This window comes from Hemitrygon akajei, chromosome 3, assembly GCF_048418815.1.
Source record: "Hemitrygon akajei chromosome 3, sHemAka1.3, whole genome shotgun sequence".
NCBI lineage: Eukaryota > Metazoa > Chordata > Chondrichthyes > Myliobatiformes > Dasyatidae > Hemitrygon > Hemitrygon akajei.
The window spans coordinates 150,188,630-150,213,064 of record NC_133126.1 but is presented as its reverse complement, the minus strand read 5'-3'; the positions used below and the strand labels follow the sequence as shown (position 1 = coordinate 150,213,064).

The following is a 24,435-nucleotide window of genomic DNA, read 5'->3' as shown; positions in this document are numbered from 1 at the left end:
AGCCCCCATGGTGTACTAATGACTTACAGCGTCACAACGCATTGCACACCAAGTTGCCAGCTGATGCCTGCAACACTAGGTTATACTGAAAGGAAAAAGCTGTTTAGGGGTAGAAGGACAGCTCAGATTCAGATTAAGACTTCATTATCACATGTACAATAAAGCATATAGTAAAATGTGTCAACCAGCACCCCCAAGGATGTGCTGAGAGCAACAAGTAAGTGTTGCCATACATTCCGGTGTTAACTTAGCATGCTCACAATGTTCCACAGAACAGCACAAACAGCGGGAGCAACAACAGCAAAACAAGCTCCTTTCACATCCCATCTTCCCACCCACCCACTCACTCACTGACAGCCGATCCCAGTGATAACAGATTAATGTTCATGGATTTGCTGAAAAAGGGCGAAGATTATCCCTGAAACATACATTCTGAGGCATAAAAGCCAAAGGTAATGATTCCGACTGGGTACTATTCAACACCAGTTAGTTCTTCATAATTAAATCTACAATAAAATGTTCCTGTTTTCCAACCATTTATTTGTAAGCCACCTGTTATTGACGTAATAAAGTCAGCTGCTGTGTCTATGTCCTTGGTGACCTCTGCATCAGTTACTCGGGATTTAATACATTACTAGCATTAGGCATTGCTGACAACATTGTCAAAATCCGCACGGTGGATCATATTATCGAAACAAGTACAGTATGCTAGTGAAAGGTAGAGTAAAAGTATTTGTATGTGTATTCATCCTCTTTGGGTAATTTTTGTTGTGCTTACTATACACATTATAAAATTAATGACCACTTAATCTTGGCTGCAAAACTATTCTTCTTCAAAAGATAGTGCTGTTAAAATCCATCTGGTTCATATGTACTTTTATCTTGATCAGGATATATAAATGTGAAATATACTACCGTTAATAGCAACTAGTATTTTTGTAGAGTAGTTTTATGAAAATACTGGTTTTTATAATACTCTTCTGTTAGATGAAGCTCTTCGTTGTAGCAATAAACAATTTTTAGAAGTACACCTTTAAATATTCTTTTTGTATTTCTCCCACAGTAATGAGAGTATTGTTGTTTGGCAGTCTCCTCTTCCTCCATGCAGAGATGACAAATTGTGCCTCTGATGCATCTCATAATGATATTACAACTGAACTTACAGTTGATCTGTACCATGCTATACGCTCTGTACAGCAGGACAAGAATCTTATTTGTTCACCCATGTCTATCAGTCTTAGCCTTGGGATGATCGCACTGGGCGCCAGAGGGACGACTTTGCAGCAGCTAAAGAAAGGTTTACATTTCAATGAAGCACAAGAAGGTAAGGAAAATAAGCAACAAAGAACTGTCAATTAGAAGTGAAAAAGAAAATGCTGGACATAAGAGAAAATCATGTTTCAAATCACTGATAGTCAGTATCCAATCTGCAGATCAAAATGTAATCTATATTAAAATTGATTTGCAAATGCATGATATATTTGTTTTTCCTTTTTGCCTATAGTGTGTGTGTGTGTGTGTGAGAGTGTGTGAGTGTGTGTGAGTGTGTGTGCGTGTGTGTGTGTGTGTGAGAGAGTGTGTGTGTGAGTGTGTGTGCGAGTATGCGTGTGTGTGTGTGTGAGTGTGTGTGTGTGAGTGTGAGTGTGTGAGTGTGTGTGTGTGTGTGAGTGTGTGTGTGTGTGTGTGTGTGTGTGTGTGTGTGTGTGTGTGTGTGTGTGTGTGTGTGTGTATGTATAAAGAATTTGTATTCTAAAAGATTATGATTCCAATTTTAGGTGAAGAATTTTCTATGTTGAAAAAGCAATCCAAAATCATCTCCACTAGTAGTGAGAAATACAAGCTAAAACTTGCCAATGCAATTTACATTCAGAATGGATACCCTATTTCTCAACAATATCTCCATGACATCCAGGAATTCTTTGATACTACTGTAAGGACAGTAAATTTTCAAGATTTCACATCTGCTGCTAACATTATTAATACATGGGTAGCTAATGAAACCAATGGTAAGTACAATCATTTCCTGATATTATATTATTTTTCTTAACATAATTAAGCTGTAATGGAAGCATTCCTGCTTAGGATAGAGAAGATGCTTTAATATACACTCTGGAAAGTGTGTCCTGTTCTCATTCAAACACGTGAAAATAAACTTTCAGACCTATATGCAAACATTACATGTCTCCACAATTGTTTAGGGAGTGTCCACCAATACAGTGAAGAACGTGGACAACATTACAAGCCCCAATTAACTCCTTGAGGCTTCAAAACACAGGGCTCCGCACACAGTTGCAAAAATAGAGTTATTAAGTCTCTAACCACGAGAAGCTGAAATACAGCTCGAACCATATTGATCTGCAAGGAGTCGGCATTGATACAGCTGATACACTGGAGGATGGTAGAACCCCTGCTTTTGTGAATCCTCTCCAGTAACTTCCCCTTGACAGAGCCTCAAACATTGGCTTAGACTCCTTTAGCATTGGAAACAAGGCAATGGTCAGACCACTTTCGGCATATTGTGAGCAGTTTGGGGCCCCTTATCTACGAAAGGATGTACTGGCAATGGAGAAGGTCTAGAGGTCGTTCATGAAAATGATCCTAGGGATGGAATGGTTAATGGCTCTGGGCCTTTACTCACAGGAGCTTTTAGAAGAATGGGAGTGGAAGGGAACAAATTGAAACCTATTGAATATTGAAAGGTTAGATAGAGTAGATATGGAGAGAATATTTCCAATAGTGGGGGAGTCTAGGAGTAAAGGGCTCAGCTTCAGAATATAAGGACTCTCAATCATTTTGAACCTCTCTAGTTTCAGCACATCCTTTCTAAGATAAGGGGCCCAAACCTGCTCACAATACTCCAAGTGAGGCTTCACTAGCGATTTATAAAATCTCAATGTTAGTTTTGCTTTTATATTGTAGTCCTCTTGAAATTAATGCTACTTTGCATTTGACTTCCACTCCACAGGCTAAACCTGAAAATTAACTTTTCAGGAATCCTGCACAAGGACTCCTAAGACCCTTTGCATCTCAGTTTTTTTTGTATTTTCTCTCCATTTAGAAAATAGTCTACCCTTTCATTTCTTCTACCAAAGTGCATGACCATGTACTTTCTGACACTGTATTCCATCTGCCATTTCTTTACCCATTCTCCTAATCTAAGTCTTTCTGTAGCCTCTCTACTTCCTCAAAACTACCTGCCCCTCCAGCTCTCTCCATATCAGCTCCAATCTTAGTAACATAGCCATTAATTCCATCATCCAAATCACTGATATATACGTAAAAAGAATTGGTCCCAACACAGACCCTTGTGGAACACTATTAGTCATCGGCAGCCAGTCAGAAAAAGCTCCCTTTATTCCCACTCTTTGCCTCCTGCCAATCAGCCACTGCTTTGTCCATGCCAGAACTTTCCCTGTAATCTTCCTGCAGCCTCACATGTGGCACCTTGTCAAAGGCCTTCTGAAAATCCAGTTACACAATATCAACCAATTCCTCTTTGTCTATCCTGCTTGTTACCTCTTCAAAGAATTCCAGCAGATTTGTCAGGCAGGATTTTCCCTTGAGGAAACCATGCTGACTATGGCCTATTTTATCATGTACCTCCCAAGTACCATGAGACCTCCTTCTTATTAATTGACTCCAACATCTTCCCAACCACTGACATCAAACTAACTGGCCTATTGTTTCCTTTCTTCTGCCTCTCTCCCTTCTTGAAGAATGGAGTGACATTTGCACTCTGCAATAAGCATAGAAAATTGGTGCAACTCCTCATCAAGTAAGCAGTTGGAGCTAGAACTATATTGTACATTGCCTTAACCCTTATCCACAGGGTCCTGTGTTGTGAGTGCTTAGCACTGGCTGAAGCTGACTAGCACTGAGTGAACATTTGTTTCTCAAGCAGTCATGTCACTTGACTGCAGTCCTGGTGGAAGTCATTGTAAAACTTTAGGAAGCTTTTTGGAAGTCCTTACTGAGCTCTGGCAAGACTGTACAAGTTATATGATCAGTGACTAGAAGATCTTTGAAGGTGAAAATGTCAGTTATATCTGATTCAACTTCTCACACTTCACCTTCCCCTTGTTCAAAATCCTCTTTAGATTTACAAATTGACAACTGTGTAAAAGCATGCCTCTTTCTTGCCACCTCCCCCTCATCACACATGGCTTCCTGGTTTCAGACTCTACACGGCAAAAACAAAGAGAGAATTCTGGAAACGCTCAGTGGATCAGGCAGCCTCTGCAGAGTGATAACCAGAGTTAATGATTCAAGTGATGAGCTTGCTAATGTGGACTAACTTGTTGAGTATTTCCAGTATCTTACTGCACATGAGTATAGAAGGCCACAGTGTCTGAGTCTAGGTGGGTTTTAGCCTGATTCCTGACTGGAATTTCTGTCCTTTATAGCACTGCTTCTGTCCTTGTTCTTTCTCTGTTTCCTCCTTCTGACTCCACAACTGAAGCTCAGCCACACCACACAACTAATGATCTTTCCAGCAGCTCCAGCAGCCATCGATGAAATGACTTAACTTATACACGGGGAGACATGGCTTTCTGGAGGATCTGAAAAAGTTCCAGAAAAGGGCTTGCAGGAAAATGTCAGCATATCTTTTGTGAAGGACTTGACACTGTAAGAACATACCTTGTTCAGTTAGTTATCCCAAATCAAGTAATTCAAACTGATTTATATGAAGTACATTTGGTTGTTTTTTAAAATCCAGGATTAGCTGTAACTTAACTATGTTTTTGTTTTTTATTTAAGCACTTCTGTTTTTATTTCTGTATGTTTGATATTGATTTTTAGTCCATCAGCTGAAAAGCTCAACCAGTTTAAGATTATGTTAACCCATGTAGTCTCAAAGAGATGCATTTGTCGTGACACAGAAAAATAATTTGGAAAAAATAAATAAGAGTAACTTTTAAGGACCTAGTAGCATCTGCGTATTTCCCACAGGCAGAATAAATGAGTAATAGTGAGTTGTATAAATACTGTTATCTTATGGCAATAAGAACACTTACTTGGTTCACATGGAACGTCAGAGACTTTGCCAAACATTCAAACTGATGGCCTGTTAAGTCTAAGCTCATGATTTAGCCGGTTGTTAAAGACATTCTATGGCTAAGCCTTTGCTGGACTTACGACTGGATGCCATTTATATCCAGAGGTCTGATGCAGCACAAAGCCTCATCGATGGTAATTGATCAGGCGGTTACAGTTTGAGGAGCCTCTCAAGGTAACAGCAGACCTAAGTAGGTGAGGTGGCAATGAACTCAGCCAGCTCAATACTGCTAGGAACTCTCAGACTATAATTCATTTAACATTGCTCCTGTGATGTGATTACTACATTAAAGAGAGTATTAAAAACAATTGCTTTTTGCTGCATTTTAAATGCAGGAGGTTCTGTAAGGTCTCCACCTTTTTCCATCTAACTTCTTCTGACCACCTTAATATGTTGTACTGTTTGGGACAAAACCACTGAGTAGGTGGTTTGTACTTACATTAGTGCATTTCTCTCTCTGGTTCATGATTTCAGTGTTTTCAGTCCAAAGGTGAATTTTCTACAAGCATCATATTTTAGACATTAAGAATTTTAGGCAGAAGTGCACATTGAACCACATTGAATAAATTATGAATTTACGGTGTGAGGTGTATAAGATGATGAGAGACATTGATCGTACGGATAGTCAGAGGCTTTTTCCCAGGGCTGAAATGGCTAACACAAGTGGGCACAGTTTGAAGGTGCTTGGAAGCAGGTACAGAGGAGATCTCCGTCAGGGGACAGCAGATATGGTTCATCAGGAGTTTGAGGAGAATTGGTATGTCACCAAAGACACTTGCAAATTTCTACAGATGAACCATGGAGAGCATTCTAACTGGTTGCATTACTGTCTCGTATGGAGGGGCCACTGCACAGGATTTTAAAAAATCTGCAGAAAGTTGTAAACTCAGTGAGCTCCATCATGGGCCCAAACCTCCCCAGTACTGAGGGCACCTTCAAAGGCAATGCCTCAAAAAGGTGGCATCCAACATTAAGGACTCCTGTCACCCAGGCCATTGTTATCATCGTGGAGGAGGTACAGGAGCTTGAAGACATACACTCAACATTTCAGGAACAACTTCTTCCCCTCCACTATCAGATACCTGAATGGACAATGAACCCATGAACGCTGCCTTAGTATTTATCCCCTTTCTTTTGCACTAATTATTGAAATATAAATATATACTTATTGTAATTTATAGTTTTTCATTATGCACTGCCACCATAAAACATCAAATTTTACAACATATGCCCATGATATAACTTGATTTTGATTCAGATGGCTTGCTACTGTGGTTGAGACAATGCTGGGTGTATGAAAAGAAACTGTAGATGTGGTTAGGAATAAAGTTATTGAAAAAATAATATGATATTGGAGGGAATGGTGGAGAACTGTGCAGGGAACACTGGTAATAACAGTGCAGATGGAGGCAGAAAAGCCATCATGGGTTGCTTGTAAATAGATATACAGGAAGGGCACCAGCCAGATGTGTTTGCATCAACTTGGGCAAAGTGATTTACCATACAAGCATCTACCAATTGGGCTAAATATCCAAGAAGGAAGATACAGAGGAGGTTGAAGATGATGGGTTGATCTTCATGTTTACTGGCTATTACCTTTTAAAACATGTCATAATTGGAGTTAAGATCTTAAATTATTTTTAAACAAACATATCTTTTTTTTCAGGCAAAATCAAAAACTTGTTCTCAAGTCATTCTTTCAGCTCACTTACAAAACTAGTTTTAGTGAATGCCATTTACTTCAAGGGGACATGGAAACATAAATTTCATTCAGAGAACACAAGCCTAATGGATTTTATCAAGGAAGATGGCTCTGTTGTTGAGGTACCAATGATGCATCAACAGGTGACATGCAAATTTGGTAAATATTAACAAAAGGAATCATTTTAATGTAATTTTTATACTGAACTAAAGAGATGACTTCTGGTGAGAATTATTTTTGGTGTATTGAGGGTGTTTTATGCATTATTATTGCCACATACAAATATAGCATAACAAAGAGCTATACAGCTAATTCTCCATTTTGTGCACTCCTCTCCCATCATTAGCCATACTAGAACATATTTACCCAAATTGAACCTCACTTGCTGGGACAATTTCAGCATCATACACCCAGACTGAATTAATTTATTTTGTCATGAAGGGCACAAAGCTTCGAGTCATCTGTGCAACTGCAGATAGTTCCAATTGATTTATTCTAGGAATACAAAATATTAGTGGCCACATATTCTGTTCAGCATCAAAAATCAGTTCCAGGTTCTGAAGCAGTCAAGTCTGGGTCAGACTAGAACTTGCCAGTGCTACTATACAGTGATGTTAGTGTCCTTGAAGGGGTGAATTTGTGGCCAATTCTGGTACCCTGAGATTTTGAAGCAGTCAAACACCAAAAACACCTTGAACACACATCTTTTGTATATCTGTGCTTCAGTATTTTAACAACAAATAAAATGGAAACAAATATTATATACACAATGGATTATGATTAATTGGGGAAGCTGCTTATTTGGGACAACTCTTTAAAAAAAAAGACAAATCAGGAAAATAGCTGGGATTCCCTTTGTTTATCTGGGGCACTAAGCTGCTTAATTGGGACAGAATGGTTACAGCACAGATTCTCACGAGCGTCAGTCGTGTTTGCTTTTGTGGCCATTACATATTGTTAATATGAGTGTTAATGGATCCCTGAGTAATCAATGTCAGCTCAGTTTATGTTTTCTTATTTTCATTTACATCTGAACTCTTTAAAATCCTGCTGTAGCCACTGCCAATAAAATTGAAATATTTATGGTGATGCACATTATCTTCTTTGTTGAGTTACTTGTAAAGAATGCAATAATGTAAACACGGGGAGGATTTGACCATGCCTTGTGGAGGTAACAATGGCTGGTCAATACCAGTGAGGCTGTTACATGGATGACTGGATACACATATCTACAATACACTGTTTTTGTAGCAATGTATACTCGATGAAGCATCTCATTATGTCTTCAATGATAAAATTTTATGTATTCATTAAGCATTAAAGAGACCATTTACCTGCAGCAAACAGACCCATCATGACCATACATTCCTATTTGTTTACAGCTCAAGTAAAACTTCTTTTAAGGATAATTTAGCGGTGATATTGATGTTCTAAAATATATGACAGAATTCTTCATCTTGTTGCATACATTTTACCACTTTTATTTATGTTCTTCATTGATTTTGGGTATTAGTTCAACATAATGATGTTGAAATTTATCCATACTGTAATTCCAGTTGGGCTTTTGAATATCAAATTAAGGCAAAATTCTTGCAATTGTCAATTATATTAAATGCTTCATACTTTATCCAATTGCAGGCTATTTTACGGCTGGTGAGATGAGATACCAGGTTTTAGAATTACCTTACAGTGGAGATGAAGCCAGCATAATCATTGCACTTCCACCAAAAGGAACTGATTTAGCAGCGTTTGAAGAACTTATTACACCACAAGCTATACAAGAGTGGCACTCCACAATGGTAGAGGACGAGATTGAGGTTAATCTTCCAAGGTTGGTTGTCAATATTTACCATTCTAGAAAGACTTTTGTGTTATTACAGCAGTGGATGACTATCCAAAGGGTCAAAGGTTCATTTATGATCAAAGTATACAACTCTGAAAGTCTTCTTCTCCAGTCAGCCATGAAACCAAGAAAAAAAAGGCAGCACGATCATCAACCCTCTAATTCCACCCCCACACACACACACACACACACACACACACACACACACACACACACACACACACACACACACACACACACACACACACACACACACACACACACACACACACACACACACACACACAAAATGGAACAGGCATATTGACCCTCCAAATCCCTCTCCCCTGCACAAAAAAAACTAAGAAAGATCAGGCAAAAAACTCTGAATATAAAAGCCTATAAGACTGATAAATGTCTATGGTCCAAGCCCATATCCAAAATGCAGAACACGTGGGTAACATTCTCCGGGCACAAGTGGCAGGCTCTCCCCTCTCTGGTAGTGACTGATGCCACCAGTGATGAAAAGGAAGGCAGCTAACCCTCAGCTTCTGCATTCGCCTCAATGTTTCAATCTCCCTCGCCACTCTAATCGGTGTACAATGGGAGCTTCAATCGGTGAAATAGAGTCAAACATCGGCTTGTGCCCCATCCTGCAACCTTCTCGCAATCACTCTGCCTCTCCCTCCCAGAATCCTCTTGGAGATTGCAGAGTGTTAGAACACCCAAATGATTTATCCAGAAGATGTCAACTGAAGGAGCGTGGTATATGGGCACCATCTTGACTGGACTATTAACTCTGGTGGAATTTTCCTAGTTTTATAAGGAAGCGGATACAGTGGATTTTGGATAATTCGAACACATCAAGACTAGTATATTTTGGCCCAATAAAACGGCTGCCCCAATTAGCCAAAATTTCATGGAAAGAGTAAAAAGATATAAAGAAGACAAACTATCTCTTCAACTGTGACAAATTATCCATTTAAAAGAAATACAGAACAAATTAGAACTCTATCAGTATTACTACAGTACTATAAAACTGTGTGATGCACCATCAATAACTCACTCTGAGACATAAGAAGTGAGATATCGGCTTTTATTGACTGGAAGAATGAACAACACTACATCCTGGAGAATGAGGCCGGGCTCAGGCCTGAATCGCCTTTATACAGGGGTCTGTGGGAGGAGCCACAGGAGCAGTCCAGACAGGTATATGTAGTTCACCACACTGTGTATTAGTTCTTAGGAGTTATTAATGGAGAAATTCATCCAGTGTACACTGCTGTGTTCTGTTGATTGACCGTAAATGAACAAAATCAGTGCAGACACCTAGTGCATATAATGGACTGCCTTCATACAAAGCTTTTGATGATTGCATCCTCCAGATCTTCACTTTCATTGTGGCATTCAAGATGATTGTTGATAACTTAAAATTCTTTGTAGTTCCTAACCTGTTGAAGTTGTGAAATCATTTCATTTTCTCTCCTAACTATTTCTGGCATTTCAAAGACTGAATGCTTGAAAATGCAGTGAGCAAAACAGTTCTGAAATGTCTTACTGCTTATTTCTCGCCAACTGTCAGTGATAAAAATCACTACTTATTGAACACAAACACACATTATTTAAAAACTGTTCACTCTAATCAATGGTGTAGTGTCTAATAGCCACGCAAGTGTACACGACTGACTCTAATTAGAAACTGTTCGACAACAGTCTCCTGTCCCAGTTAAGCAGCACGGGGTCCCAAATAAACGACAGGATTCCCAGCTATTTTCTTGATTATTTATTTACTGTTCTTGAAGAGTTGTCCCAAATAAGCGGCTGTTCTGATTAACCAATGGCTCAATTATCTAGGCCTTTAAATCCACAGTATTTTTTAAAAAACTACAAAATGCAGAAAAGGATTCATAAAGTATATAATGTATATATTTCTATGTCTCCCATCATAAACAACCAGAATATATTTGGAGAATTAAAAAAGACTGCAGGCTCTATTTTAGTGAGCCTAACAATGCTGGCAGCCATTTTGCTTTACAGGACAGCAGAGGTGGGGCTGGACAGGCTGGTGGCTGCACTGGATACAGAGGATCAGACTGGCTGGTTTTCTATACAAATGGGACAGTGCGAGTTGACATCACAGTCACTGATCTGAATTGCTTGAGCTTGATTATATTCCAAAATTGTCAGAATGCTCAATGAGTGGAAGGAAAGAGAAAATAAAACCATAAACATGAGAAAATCTGCAGATGCTGGAAATCCAAAGCAACATGCACAAAATGCTGGAGGAACTCAGCAGGTCAGGCAGCATCTATGGAAATAAATGGACAGTCGACATTTCGGGCTGAGACCCTTCTTCAGGACCGGGAAGGATGGGGAAGTTGGCAGAATTAAAAGGTTGGGGAGGGAGGGGAAGGAGGATAGATAGAGTGATGTGTGAAGATAAGTGAGTAGGAAAAGTAAAGGGCTGGATAGAAAGAAATCTGATAGAAGAGAATGGACCATGGGAGAAAGGGAAGGAGAAGGGGACACGGGGGAGGTGATAGCCAAGTGAGAAGAAGGGAGGGGGCAGGGAAATTTGTTTACTGGAAGGAGAAATTGATATTCATGCCATAAGGTTGAAAGCTACTCAGATGGAATGTAAGGTGTTCCTCCTCCACCCTGAGGACGGCCTCATTGTGGCACGTGGCGGCCACGGACCAACATATCAGAACAGGAGTGGGAATTGGAATTGAAATGCTTGGCCACCGGGAAGTTTTGCTTTTGGGGGATGGAGCGGAGATGCTCTACAAAGCAGTTTCCCAGTATATGATGGGTCTCACCAGTATAGATGAGGCTACATCGGAAGCATTGGAAACAATAGATGAGCCCAGCAGATTCGCAGGTAAAGTGTTGCTTCACCTGGAAGGACTGTTTGTGGCCCTGAATGGAGATGAAGGAGGAGGTGAATGTGTAGGTGTAGGACTTCGGCTAGCCTTGATATAATTTATGATGATACCTGTATAATTTTAAAGCTATTTAACAACATTTGCTATAAAACTTCCCGATACATGTGGAAGTTAACTAGGAAATGATTTTGCACTGAATCCCATGGTTTGAATAGGGAACCTGGTTTCAAATGTTTGGAGATAAAAATACAATATCATAGTCCTACATCTGAGTATGAAAGGGCATGATAATGGAATAAGATTCAATATAAACTGATTTTCACCAATGCTCAGCTCTTCAGGAGCAGTGATAATGGAATACAGACGAATTGAAAGCTAGAGTTGGCCATTTGGCTCACTGTGCTTGCTCTGCCATTCATTAAAATCATGACAGATCTTTTGCCTTTTTCCATGTTCTAGCACTAACCAATATTATTATTTTTAAATATATGAAATAATTAATATTCATCTTGAATATAGTTAGCAATATTGTGAATGTTTGGCTTAAGACCAAGATGTTTACTATCTACTTTCTCACGGTAATATTTATAGATTTACAATCCAACAGAAGCTTGATCTGAAGAAGCCATTTGAAGCTCTCAATATTACAGAAATACTTGGAAATGATAGTAATCTTTCTGGGATTACAGGTATGATTTTTATGGTTGTTCTTCTATTCATTACTGAAAGGTCTTCAAGACTGGATTTACAGTTTAATGAGCATATCAGCCCAGCATGGAGCTTGGCTCACCATACTTGGCAACCCCTATTTCTGAAGTATCATTTGGAAAAGCTCTGTGTTATTTGTGTGGTTCTATGCAAAAAGTAAATAAGTGTACAGGCATTTAAGGAAACCTTTGTGGTGAAATGGTTAGGAGGCTCTTGATGGATCAAACCTATTAGAGATGGATATCTGAAAGATGTCCTTACTTTTTTCCCCAAGACCCAGTGACCCCATCACTGATAATGTGTCCTAGCACATCATAGGATGCATCTCAGTATCATAATTTCAATCACCTCAACTCTGAACAGATTCCACAAATTATAGACTCATTTTCAAGCACTCTACGACTCATGTTCTCAGCATTATTTATCGAGTTATTTATTATTTACCTTTATTTGCCGAGTTTGTCTTCTTTTAGACCATAAGACAGAGGAGCAGCATTAGGCCATTCAACCCATTGAGAATGCTCTGCCATTCAATCGTGGCTGATTTATTATCCCTCTCAACACCATTCTTCTGCCTTCTCCCCATAACTTCTGACATCCTTCCTATTCAAGAACCGATCAACCTTCGCTTTAAATATACCTAATGACTTGTCCTCAACTGTGGTAATCAATTCTGCCGATTCACTACTCTCTGGCTAAAGAAATTCATCCTCATCTCTGTTCCAAAGAGAAGATCTTCTATTTTTGAGGCTGTGTCTACTGTTCCTAGATTACCCTACTATTAGAGACATCCTCTCAATATCGATTTTAATGAGATTCCCCCCTCATTTGTACATTGTTTTTGTCAATCTTTGTTTGTGTAGTTTTTCATTGATTCTGTTGTATTTCTCTGTTCTACAGTAAGTGCCTGTAGGAAAATGTATCTTAAGGTTCTATATGGTGACATATATATATACTTTGATAATAAATTTATTTAAAATCTTTAAACTTTGAATGAATGGAAAATTGAATGGAAATTTCTAGGGAACATGTATGAGGTTTCCTTCTGTATATACCTCATGGTGAGGTGTTACACTGGGAACATGATGCATACGTGCTAATTTAGCAACAACTTGGTTATCTGGTCCTTCAATAGCCCTGTACGCTTAAAGTGATCAGCCTGGCTGACAGAGGGACAGCATCGAGAGAACACCCAGGGTGCACCCAGAATAACATCAGGTTAACCTCCAGAATGGCTCAACCACCTCCTGTCAAGTCTATAACGTGCTAGATTATTGAGCTTTTAGTGTATTGTCTAATTGTATGTATTGTTGTTACACTGGAAAACTGACAGCACATTTGGTATCTGGATATACATAGATAATTGCAGAAATCCAGAGGATGCAAGCAGAAAATCTGCCTACTGCCACAATAGGTCCATAGCAGACACAATCTCAATTGCTCCATGTGACTTTGGCTCACCTGGACAATGGAAATACCTATGCCAGGATGCTGTTTATTGACTATAGCTCAGCATTTAACACCATCATTCCTACAGTCCTGACTGAAAAGCTACAAAACTTAGGCCTCTGTACTGTACCTCCCTCTGCAACTGGATCCTTGATTTCTGAATCAGAAGACCACAATCTGTACGGATAGAAAACAACAACTCCACCTTGCTGACAATCAACACTGGCACACCACAGGGGTGTGTGCTTTGCCCACTGCTCTGCTCTCTATACACCCACGACTGTGTGGCTACGCACAGCAGAAATGCTGTCTAGAAATTTGCTGATGATACAATCATTGTTGGCAGAATTTCCGATGGTGCTGACAGGGAGTAGTGGAGCGAGATATACCAGTTAGTTGAGTGGTGTAGCAGAAACAGCCTTGCACTCAATGTCAGCAAGACCACAGAGCTGATTGTGAAACTTCAGAAAGGATAAGATGAGAGAACACACACCAATCCTCATAGAGGGAGCAGAAGTGGAGAGAGAGAGAGCAATTTTAAGTTCCTAGGTGAGGATCTAACCTGGTTGCAACATACTGATGTATCTATAAAGAAGGAATGACAGCGGCAGTATTTCATCAGGAGTTTGAGGTGATTTGGTTTGTCAACTAAAACACTCAAAAACGTCTATAAATGTACCGTAGAAAGCATTCTCACTGTCTGGTATGGAGGGGGGGGGGGGGGGGGGGAGGGGCTACCACACAGGACCGAAATAAGTTGCAGGAAGGTATAAAATCAGTCAGCTCCATCATGGGTGCCATCTGTAGTGTCTAAGACATCTTCAAGGAGTGGTGCCTTAGGAAAGCGGTGTCCATCATTAAGGATTTCCATCACCCAAGACATGCCCTCTTCTCATTGTTACTATCAGGAAGGAGGTACAGAAGCCTGAAGGCACACGTTCAGTGATTCAGGAACAGCTTCTTCCCCTCTGCCAACCGATTTCTGAATGGACATTGAACCCAAGACCACTGCCTCAGTACTTTGTTAAAATATTTGTTTTTATTGCACTAATTTTAACTCAACTATTTTATTGACATATATACCTACTGTAATTCAGTTTTTTTGTATGTTCATTTATCACGTATCTCATTGTACTGCTGCCGTAAAGTTAACAAATTTCACAACGTGCTGGTGATATTAAATCTAATTCTGATTCAAAAATTATGCACCTCCACAATGTACGAGGGGTGATTGATAAGTTTGTAGCCTAAGGTAGAAGGAGTCAGTTTTAGAAAACCTAGCACATTTACTTTTCAACATGGTCCCCTCCTACATTTACACTCTTAGTCCAGCAGTCATGGAACATACGGATCTTGGACCTCCAGAAAGTGTCCACAGCAAGGGTGATTGATAAGACTGTGGCCTAAGATAGACGGAGTTGAGTTATTAACTTCAAACTTTCTGCATAATCACTCGAAGAGTTGACCTGCTGTATGAGAGCTGTATAACTCATCTCCTTCTACCTTAGGCCACGAACTTATCAATCACCCATCTGTGGACACTGTCTGGAGGTCCAAGATCCGTATGCTCCACGACCACTGGACTAAGTGTGTAAATGTAGGAGTGGACTATGTTGAAAAATAAATGTGGTAGGTTTTCTAAAATTGACTCTTTCTACCTTAGGCCACTAACTTATCAATCACCCCTCGTATAGTATTCTAGCCTTCATACAGTCAACAACTAGTCAATAATTTCACATGAATTTAAACTTATTGAATATCTTTATAAAACTAATTGCAAAGATAATTTTTATCAAATGAGATTAGCTACATTTGTAACAATGTACTGAGGTATAATTAAAGTTGAATAACCTCTCTAATCCAGAAAATGTGGTATGGACATCATATATGTGACCAGAGATAATACTCTTCAAATGATGCTGTCATGAGGCACTTAAATGAGAAATGTGGTGAGCCCCAAATAGATTCTTGGAATACCAGAGGTAGTGGTTTGCGGGGTGGAGGGAATGAGTAATACCAATTGTAAATGATTGAGAAACCTATAAATGATAAGTAACATAAACATAGCCAGCAACAAGAGAATTATTAGCTAAAATACAAGAACTGGAATATTTTTGTCAAATGCAATCACATTTTATATTTGTTTATTTCTACAGGTTCATTTGACCTGCACATTTCCCAAGCAATTCATCAAGTGTTTATTGAGATCAATGAAGAAGGGAGTGAAGCAGCAGGTTCAACAGGTAATCCACAGGATTGCTTCCATCAATTTCATCGCCTGTGCATGCTTCAGTTGGTTTCTAAGCTGTGCTTTTTAACAACATAAAAACTACTCTTTTGGCAGTGATGTAACATGTAGACCTGTGAAATTGTCTGTATAGATGGCATGCGAAACAAAGTTTGGGATCTTTAGAACCAGATCTGTCAGGCACTACAACACGAGCCTGCTCTGGCCAACACACCTGACAATCCCAAGTACTTGCTGGTGGCCGTGCACTCTGAAGCACTCCAGTGGGCTCACTCCTCACTCCCCCCTCTGGCCACCCAGAAACATGGATCCACCCACCCTGGATTTTCTGCAACAGGGGTTCTGGTGGCCCCCATGATTGCAGATGTACCTCTGTTCATCACTACCTGCCCTCAATGTGCCCAGTTGAATTCCTTCAATCAACCGCCCTCTGGGCTCCTGTAGTGCCTACCGGGTTCATCGATGCCTATGGACTTCATCATAGGTTTGCCACTTTCCGATGGTGATCGTGACAGTAGTAGACTGATTCTCCTAGGTGGCTACTTCATTGCCCTCCCCAAACCTCTGTCAGCCACTGAGATGGTAGGCCTGGTTCTCCAACAAGTACTTTGCCTCCAGTTTCCCTCAGGACATTGTGTCGGACCAGGGCCCACAATTTGTCTCCCACTTCTGGTGAGCCTTCTGCTCCTTCTTCTGAACCTCAGTGAGTTTGTCTTCTGGCTATCATCCGCAGATCAATGGTCACCGGAAAGAGCAATCAGCAAGTGGAGAAGTTTCTACAATGCTTTGCCACCTCTAACCTTCCACGTGGAAGTATTTGCTTTGGGCCAAACTGTCCTACAATCCACACACCCCTTTGACATGTGTCAATCATGTTTTAAAGCGCTTCATGGCTATCAACCATGTAGAGGAACTAATGGTGGAGGTCCCATCTGCCAGGGCACTGATTCACTGTTGCTGGAACGGTTGAGACGGCCATCCTAGCTACCAGGCCAACCACCGGTGGCACTCAGCTTGACTACTCCAGCCTAGGGATCATGCCTGGCTATCCACCCAAGATCTGCTCTGCGCACGGACTCCTGCGAGCTCTTGCCTTGGTTCCTTGATCCCTTCAAGATCACCCATCAAATCAATCAGACCACTTACTGTCCCTAGCTTCCACCATCCCTCAGGATCACACCTTGCTTCCACTTGTCCTGCCTCAAGCTCATCGTCCATGGACCAGCCAACCCACGTGAGCCTGCACCCCTTGGATGGTGGAAGGTGGTCCAGTGTACATGGTTTGCTGAGTAATGGATTCACATTATTGTGGATGGCGTCTGCAGTACCTGGTTGTCTGGAAAGTGTATGGCCCAGAGGAGAGGTCTTGGTTGCTATCGAGTTTCATCTTGGATTCATCGTTCATTGAGAGCTTCCACCAGGCCCATCTGGATAGTCTGGGGCCACAGGGTACCAGCCATAGGAGGGGACGGGGTCCTATCAGGCCTGCACTGGCAGACATCTCCCACTCTCCACCCAGCTACCAGGAATCACCTTCTACTCAATCCCAACTCATCACTTGCAGACTATTTAAACCCAGTTCTCATCCACATTCCTTATTCACCCACTGAACCAGCTAGCTTCAAACAGTTCAAAGTTTAAGGTAAAATTTATTATCAGAGTACATGCATGGCACCATATACAACCCTGAGATTCTTTTTCTGTGGGTGTACTTAGCAAATCTATAGAACAGTAACTGTAAACAGGATCTGTGAATTGGAAACATCAGGAACTGTAAACTGTTAAACAAACTGCAAATGCAGATAATAAATAGCAATACATAATGAGCATGAAATAACAAAAGAACCCTTAAATGTGTGTAGTTCTCTCCTTTTGTTCAAGAGCCGATGGTTGAGCGGTAGTAACTGTTCTTGAACCTGGTGAAGTGAGTCCTGACACACCTGTATATTCTACCTCTTTTCCCCTCTCTGCTTTTCGCAGGGATCGTTCCCTCCATGACTACCTGGTCCACACGTCCCTCCTCACAGATCTCCCACCCGGCACTTATCTCTGCAAGCATAAATGCTATACCTGTCCCTACATCTCATCTCTTACCACCACTCAGGGTCCCAAACAGTCTTTCCAGGTGAGGCAACACTTAACTCGTGAGTCTGTTGGGGAAATCTATTGCATCCGGTGCTCCCGGTGTGGCCTCCTCTACATCGGCGAGACCCGACGCAGATTGGGGAACTATTTCGTTGAGTACCTATGCCCCGTCTGCCACAACAGACAGGATCTCCCTGTTGCCACTCACTTCAACTCTCCTTCACATTCCCATTCGGATATGTCTGTACATAGCCTCCTCTACTGCCATGATGAGGCCAAACTTTGGTTGGAGGAACAACGTCTCATATACCGTCTGGGTAGTCTCCAGCCCCTTGGTATGAACATCGAATTCTCCAGCTTGCGGTAATTCCCTCCCTCTTTCTTCCCTCATCCAACCTTCACTCTGTCTCCTCTTCTAGCTGCCTATCACCTCTCATGACTCTGCCTTCTTCTACTACCCATAGTGCTTTCCCCTTAGATTCCTTCTTCACCTCTCCTGCCTATCCCCTCCCTGCTTCCCCTCCCCCACCCTTGATCTTTCCTCTAATTGGTTTTCCACCCTTCCCCCACCTTCTTTATAGGGCCCCTGCCCCCTCCTTCTTTAGTCCTGATAAAGGGTCTCGACCTGAAACATTGACTGCTTCTTTCAATGGATGCTGCCCGACCTGCTGAGTTCATCCAGCATTTTTGTACGTCTTAAATACTGACACCCAGGAATTTAAAGTTACTGAGCCTCTCCACCTTGCACGATTACTGGCTCATGGACCTTGGGGTTCCCTCTCCTGATGTCTACTATCAATTCCTTGGTCTTATTAACATTGCTCCTACCCTTCAGTTACCTTTTGCCTTATTATGTTAAGTATCTGTTCTCTCTTGTTTCCCGGCCCCTTGTGGCTTGTTATTTTGGAGTTTATTATTAAAGTGATCACTCACCGCTGAGAAGATTCCACTGCTGTGCGTTTGGGTCAAACCTCCTCCACACTTCATGACAGATATCTCCTTGAAGCCTCTCTGCAGCTCTTCATAACTACCGCCCGACTTAATATCACCTGTCAATGAAGATAAATTGTACAGGTTGTCCTCATCCAGTTAATTTTGTTAGTTGTGAACCAGCACCAATCCCACTAGTGATGACCTCCTAGCTTTTTTATGTAAATGACTCCTTTACTTCTACATTCATTATTTGTTTTTTTTCTGTTAAACAATCCTCAGACCATGTTAGTATATTGTGATACGCTCTAATTTTCTTTAAAAACCTCTTCTGTGGCAATTTAATCAAGGCTGCCTGTCGGAATACAGCTCCTCCACAGGTTGCTTCTGCAAGTTAGAACAGCAAAAACCTCTAACTGATTTATCAACGATCACCTTTCTTCCATAAATCAATATTGACCCTGCCTATTGCAGTAATTCTTTTCACCATGCTCCACCCTCACTTAATTAATAATAAATTCAAGTATTTTTACTAGTAGTCATGTATGGGTTAGATGTCTCAGTTCCTGTTTCTCTTTGCCTTTTTTCTTAAAATGTGCTCTGTTTCTCTTTGCCTTTTTTCTTAAAATGTGCTCTGTTTCTCTTTGCCTTTTTTCTTAAAATGTGCTCTGTAGGAATTGTTTTAGAATCTATGGAATTTTGGAAGATTACAACAAGAACATCCAGCGTATCATGAGTTAAGGTGACAATGACACCAGTTTTGATTGAGAATAGATTTGTTTAGGCCCATTGTTTAATAATGGCACAACCTGCAGGCCATCATGAGATGAATCTCTGTGGCAGCTGAATTTGAGGAGGTAATTCCACAGTCACTTTTAACTAAGGCTACCTCCACACTCGACCGGATAATTTTGAAAACGCCAGTTTTGCGTAAGAACAATAGGCGTCCACACTGAACGTTTTTGAAAATACCTCCATCCACATTAAAACGGGTACTTGGGTGAATCTCCTCCAACTGATGTGTAAGACACATTTACAGAAAACAAGTGACATGTTTGGTGTCGAATCTCACTGTGAAAGTCTGCGTTTGTGCAGTTATAGACTAGAAAATCTTAAAAGAAAATTGCCAAACAATGGACAGCTGTTGGCTCTCGCACAAGAGGACTTAAAACTGAAAAAAAAAAAACAAATACTGGGGCATATGGAGGCAACCAACAGGGAGTTCACGGACAGCATGACCCGGCTGACGACGAACATTGAAAAACTGACTAACTCTGTTGCATTAATAAAGCACCTTGTTAAATATATAAAACATGTCTGCATCAGTGTTGTCTTGTATTCCATACAACGTTACATTCTATTGTCAGGGAAGTACTTGCATAAATAGGTAAACCACCTTCATACAAGCAAGGGCAGAAAACAGGGCAAAGTGAGTATACTGTACTTATTTATTCAGTAAGTTATGGGTCAAAGTATTTGGTGAGTACATTTCTAACTTCCTGGCTTCAGTCTCATTGCTGTCTATTCTGAAATTGTTAGGTTGTGTGGTGGGTTGCGTTCAGGAAAACAATGAAATGCCGCCATCTGTTCTGGTACATCATGACAGCATTTCTAGAAATCTCCGGTTACCCCGTCCACACTACTCTTGCCCAATTGGCGTTTTCAAATGTACACACTCTGGAGGGCGTTTTAGAAAAGCTCTGTTTTCGGGGGAGGAAAACGCCATTTCAGTGTGGACAGAAGGTCAAAACGAAGAGAAAAAGCTTTGGTTACGGATTTATCCGGTCCAGTGTGGATGTAGCCCAAGTGGTAAAAGCTTTAGTGGAGCCAAAAAAAATGTATACTGGTTGGTTCTGATCCCTGTTTTTCCTTGGGCGTTGTGGCATGGTGAAGATCATGTGCATTTAGGAGGTCAGAATCCACACTGTGTTTCAAGGAGAAGGTGGTTCAGGACCCTGGTGATGCCTTTCTTTTTGGAAGAGAGCAAGGAGATCCATCTGCAGTTATTACAGAAAGAGTTATCACTACATAACTCTGTAGTTATCCATCTGTGGAGAGTATCTTCCTTATGTCCACAGGGAAGATAGCAATGAGATCCTCTTCCCATGACACTGAGACTGAATTGCTTCATTTCTGAGTGGGCAGCACAATGACATGGCTGACTGAGCTGCTGCCTCAAAGAGCTAGTGGAAAGAGTTCAGTCTTGATCTCCAGTGCAGTTTGCACATTGTTCCTCTGACCACGTGGACTTTTTTTGAGTCTGCTAATTTTTTTCCCTATATTTCAAAGACGTGTGGGCTGATGGGCTAATTAGTCACTGCAAATTGCCCCTCATATGTAGGTATATGGTGGAATCTAGGGGAGTTGATGAGTATGTAGGGCGAATAGGTTACAAGTAACATTTACTAGGGATTGGGATCGTCCTGTGATACAACATAAACCAATAAATTCTTGTTGAATAAAATTAATTTTAAGTTTTTCTTGCTCGAATACCAAACTGAATGCAAAATATGACACTATAAAATAACTATTTTGGTATTGAATCTTTGCATGCAGGCATGACAGCAGTAATCATGAGCCTTCCTCGGAATCAATTTATCGCTAATCGTCCTTTTGTGTTTCTTATACAGAGCAAGTTAACAGGTAATATTGCTCAGATTTAAATTGTTTATTCATAAAATTTGATGGATTGCTTTTAAGTACTTAATTTCCTTTTATTGAACAATGGAATACATTTTCACCTTACTTTAACATTGTAAGCATAGACAGAACCAGTTTCTAGTAGGCATGAAGAATTAATATTGAATAACATAATCCTGAGTAAACATAATTTTTCATGATCAAAGTTAATGTACAATTATTATATACTATATACAACCTGAGATTCATGTCCTTGTAGGCAACCACAAAACGAAGAAACCCAATAGAACCAATTAAAAATACTATCAAACTCCCAATGTGCACAAAAAGTATGTGCTAACAATAAAAGTAAGCAAATAACATTCAGAACTGAATTTCACAACAGTGAGTTCACAGCCACGAAGCCAGTTACAGCTGACCCAGGAGCCTTTTCAGTTGCAGGCCACATCCTCAGTTCAGTGAAGAGACCAGCAACCCTCGTTAGCAGCAAGCTGAACACTGGTCTGTCTCTGACTTAGCCCCAAAACCCTGACCTTTTCAATCTGCTCTGGTACTTAAATCAGTCAAATATTGGCTTGTTCCTTGCTCTCAAGCCTGGGCCCCGTCACTTCGATTCTGCCTCACCTTAGATCTGTTGCATCAAAACCTGCTCCAGCAGCCAAACATTGGCTCGTTCACCATTCTCGGACCCAGGCCCCTTCGCCTCAATTCAGCCCGGACACACCACGCCGCAACCTCAGTTCACACCACAAAAATGCCAGGTCATACCGGCAGTTCAAAAGCTCAACTCTGAAAGGAAAATTACAAACTGGTGATGGCAGTGATTCTTTACCAAAAAAAGTGTGTGGAATGAAGTAGTTGTGTTTGCTGCCAGCAAGTCGTCACTGTGCCCCACCAGCACCATCTTATCCAGATCACGTTTTTGTGTATATAAACTTTCATGTAAATACCCTTGGTTTCATCAAATAGATATCTGTTTTAAAAATGATCATGCTAACAAAGGCTTGCAGTTGCTTTTTCAGGCAGTTCAGAATGTAGAATGGCAGAGCTAGTAGAGCTACTGTCTCACTGTTTTGGAAACCTGGGTTCAATCCTAATGTCTAATGTTTCTGTGGAGTTTGCAAGGTTTCCTCCAGATGCTCTGATTTCCTTTCACATTCCGCAAACGGATCAGTAGGTTATCTGGCCACTGTAATGTAGCAGGAATGTGGGGAGTATAAAATTGGATTAGTATAGGATTTAGGTAAATGGGTTGTTTATGATTGCAGAGGATTAAATGGGCTGAAGACACTGTTCCTGTATCTGAAAAAAACCTAGCCTTCATGAATATGAAATAGTAGAACTTATCTATCATTGCCAGTTTTTAATTTAAACTTAAAACCCCTTTTTACTGACGGCTTTGGAAATGCAGCTCACTAGCCCCTTGTTAACAGCCACTGGACTCCATGGTGGGGAAACCACCTTTCTCAGGCTCTGTATGTCTAGGGTGTGTGTGACTTTGGCCTGGCCAAACCCGTGAGGTTGTGATGTCTCACCCACCCAAACCACAGTTTGTGTGAATGCTGTGAGATTTACTACTCCCCTGCAATCGCCTTTTGGCAAGAAATAACAAATCCTACACTGCATACAATTATAAAGAAAGTATATCTATGAACATTAACTTAACCAAAGAGTTGTTAAAGAAAGAAAAAAAGAAACAAAAAGGGCCCAATATAATTAAACAGTCAAATGTGCACACAAGTTGGAGCTCACCTTGAAGTTATCTGTAACTCACGCACTGGACCCTCGGTCTGTGTGAAAGCACATACCACCTTCCGAATGTCGCTTGAAATCTATCTCGAACCAACGGGTTCTCCATGGGAGCATTAGTCCTTCCTCCTTGAAGCCATTCATCTGCACAAAGCATCTTGTGCAACAGGGATGGAATCCTCAGCCATCTTCCTCCCTGTCTTCTCCCAGCTCCCACCAAAAACACCTTGACCCACAACTGTGTCCCTCACAAAAACCTCCCTGCCCCACTCTCTAGAACCTTCTCCCAATTCCACCATTCTGATTGGCTGATATCACATTCCTAAGTTGAACAACAAGATCCCTTATCTCAGCTCAAACCAAAACAGGCTGAAGGCAAAACAGACTGCTCTTACAGAACTGCTAAAATGAAATACTGACAGCCCAACAGTAAAAATCTAACCAGGGCATTACAAACTTTTAGGTATAAATTATGAAAAGCTTATCCATGTTTTTCCTTTATTCATAATTTTTTTGGGTTGAGGACATCCCCAGAAAGGTTAAAATTTATTGCATATCCATAATTGTCTTTAATTAGATGGTGAAGAGCCACCTTCTTCACACACATACTCCAACAATACTGTTGGGCAGTAAGTTCCAGGATTTGGACCAAGAGACAGTGATGCATTTGCAAGTCAGAATGGTATTCGCCTTGGAAGGAACCTGCAGATGGTCATGTCCCCCATTTTCTGGCAACCCTTGTGGGAGAAGTCAAATGTTTGTGTGATGTTGTCAGGCTAACTTTGCTGAGTGACTGCAGTGCACTTTGTAGATAATAAAGCCAAGTGTGCTTTGGTGCCAGTGGTGTCCATCTATCACACTGCACTAACGTTTTACATATATATAATTGTTTTATTCTTAGGTGCAGTTTTATTTGTGGGAAGACTGATGGAACCTGAGACGATGACTTCTTCAGGAAGAGATAAAGAAGCACTATGAAATAAAATTCAACATATTCTTTATATAGACACATAAACATAACTTGTACTACATAGTCAGTACTTTAACCAGGGTATTCTACTTAAGATTAATGGTAAGTTTTAATTTTTGTTTGGGGAACAATGAGCTGGACATAATCAATTTTATAATAATCCAAATAAAAATAAAAATGCAATAAATTGA

The 24,435-nt window shown here is 40.7% G+C and overlaps 1 protein-coding gene across 1 annotated transcript; it reads left to right on the top strand.

The window, feature by feature from the left end:
• Positions 1-581: 581 nt before the first annotated feature.
• LOC140725498 (serpin I2-like) lies at positions 582-24,435 on the top strand. Its single transcript, XM_073041026.1, has 9 exons — positions 582-718; positions 1,064-1,324; positions 1,776-2,006; positions 6,723-6,917; positions 8,397-8,589; positions 12,057-12,154; positions 15,779-15,865; positions 21,442-21,528; positions 24,176-24,435. The coding sequence occupies exons 1-9, from the start codon at positions 706-708 to the stop codon at positions 24,250-24,252; spliced, it is 1,242 nt and encodes a 413-aa protein (XP_072897127.1). The 5' UTR covers positions 582-705; the 3' UTR covers positions 24,253-24,435.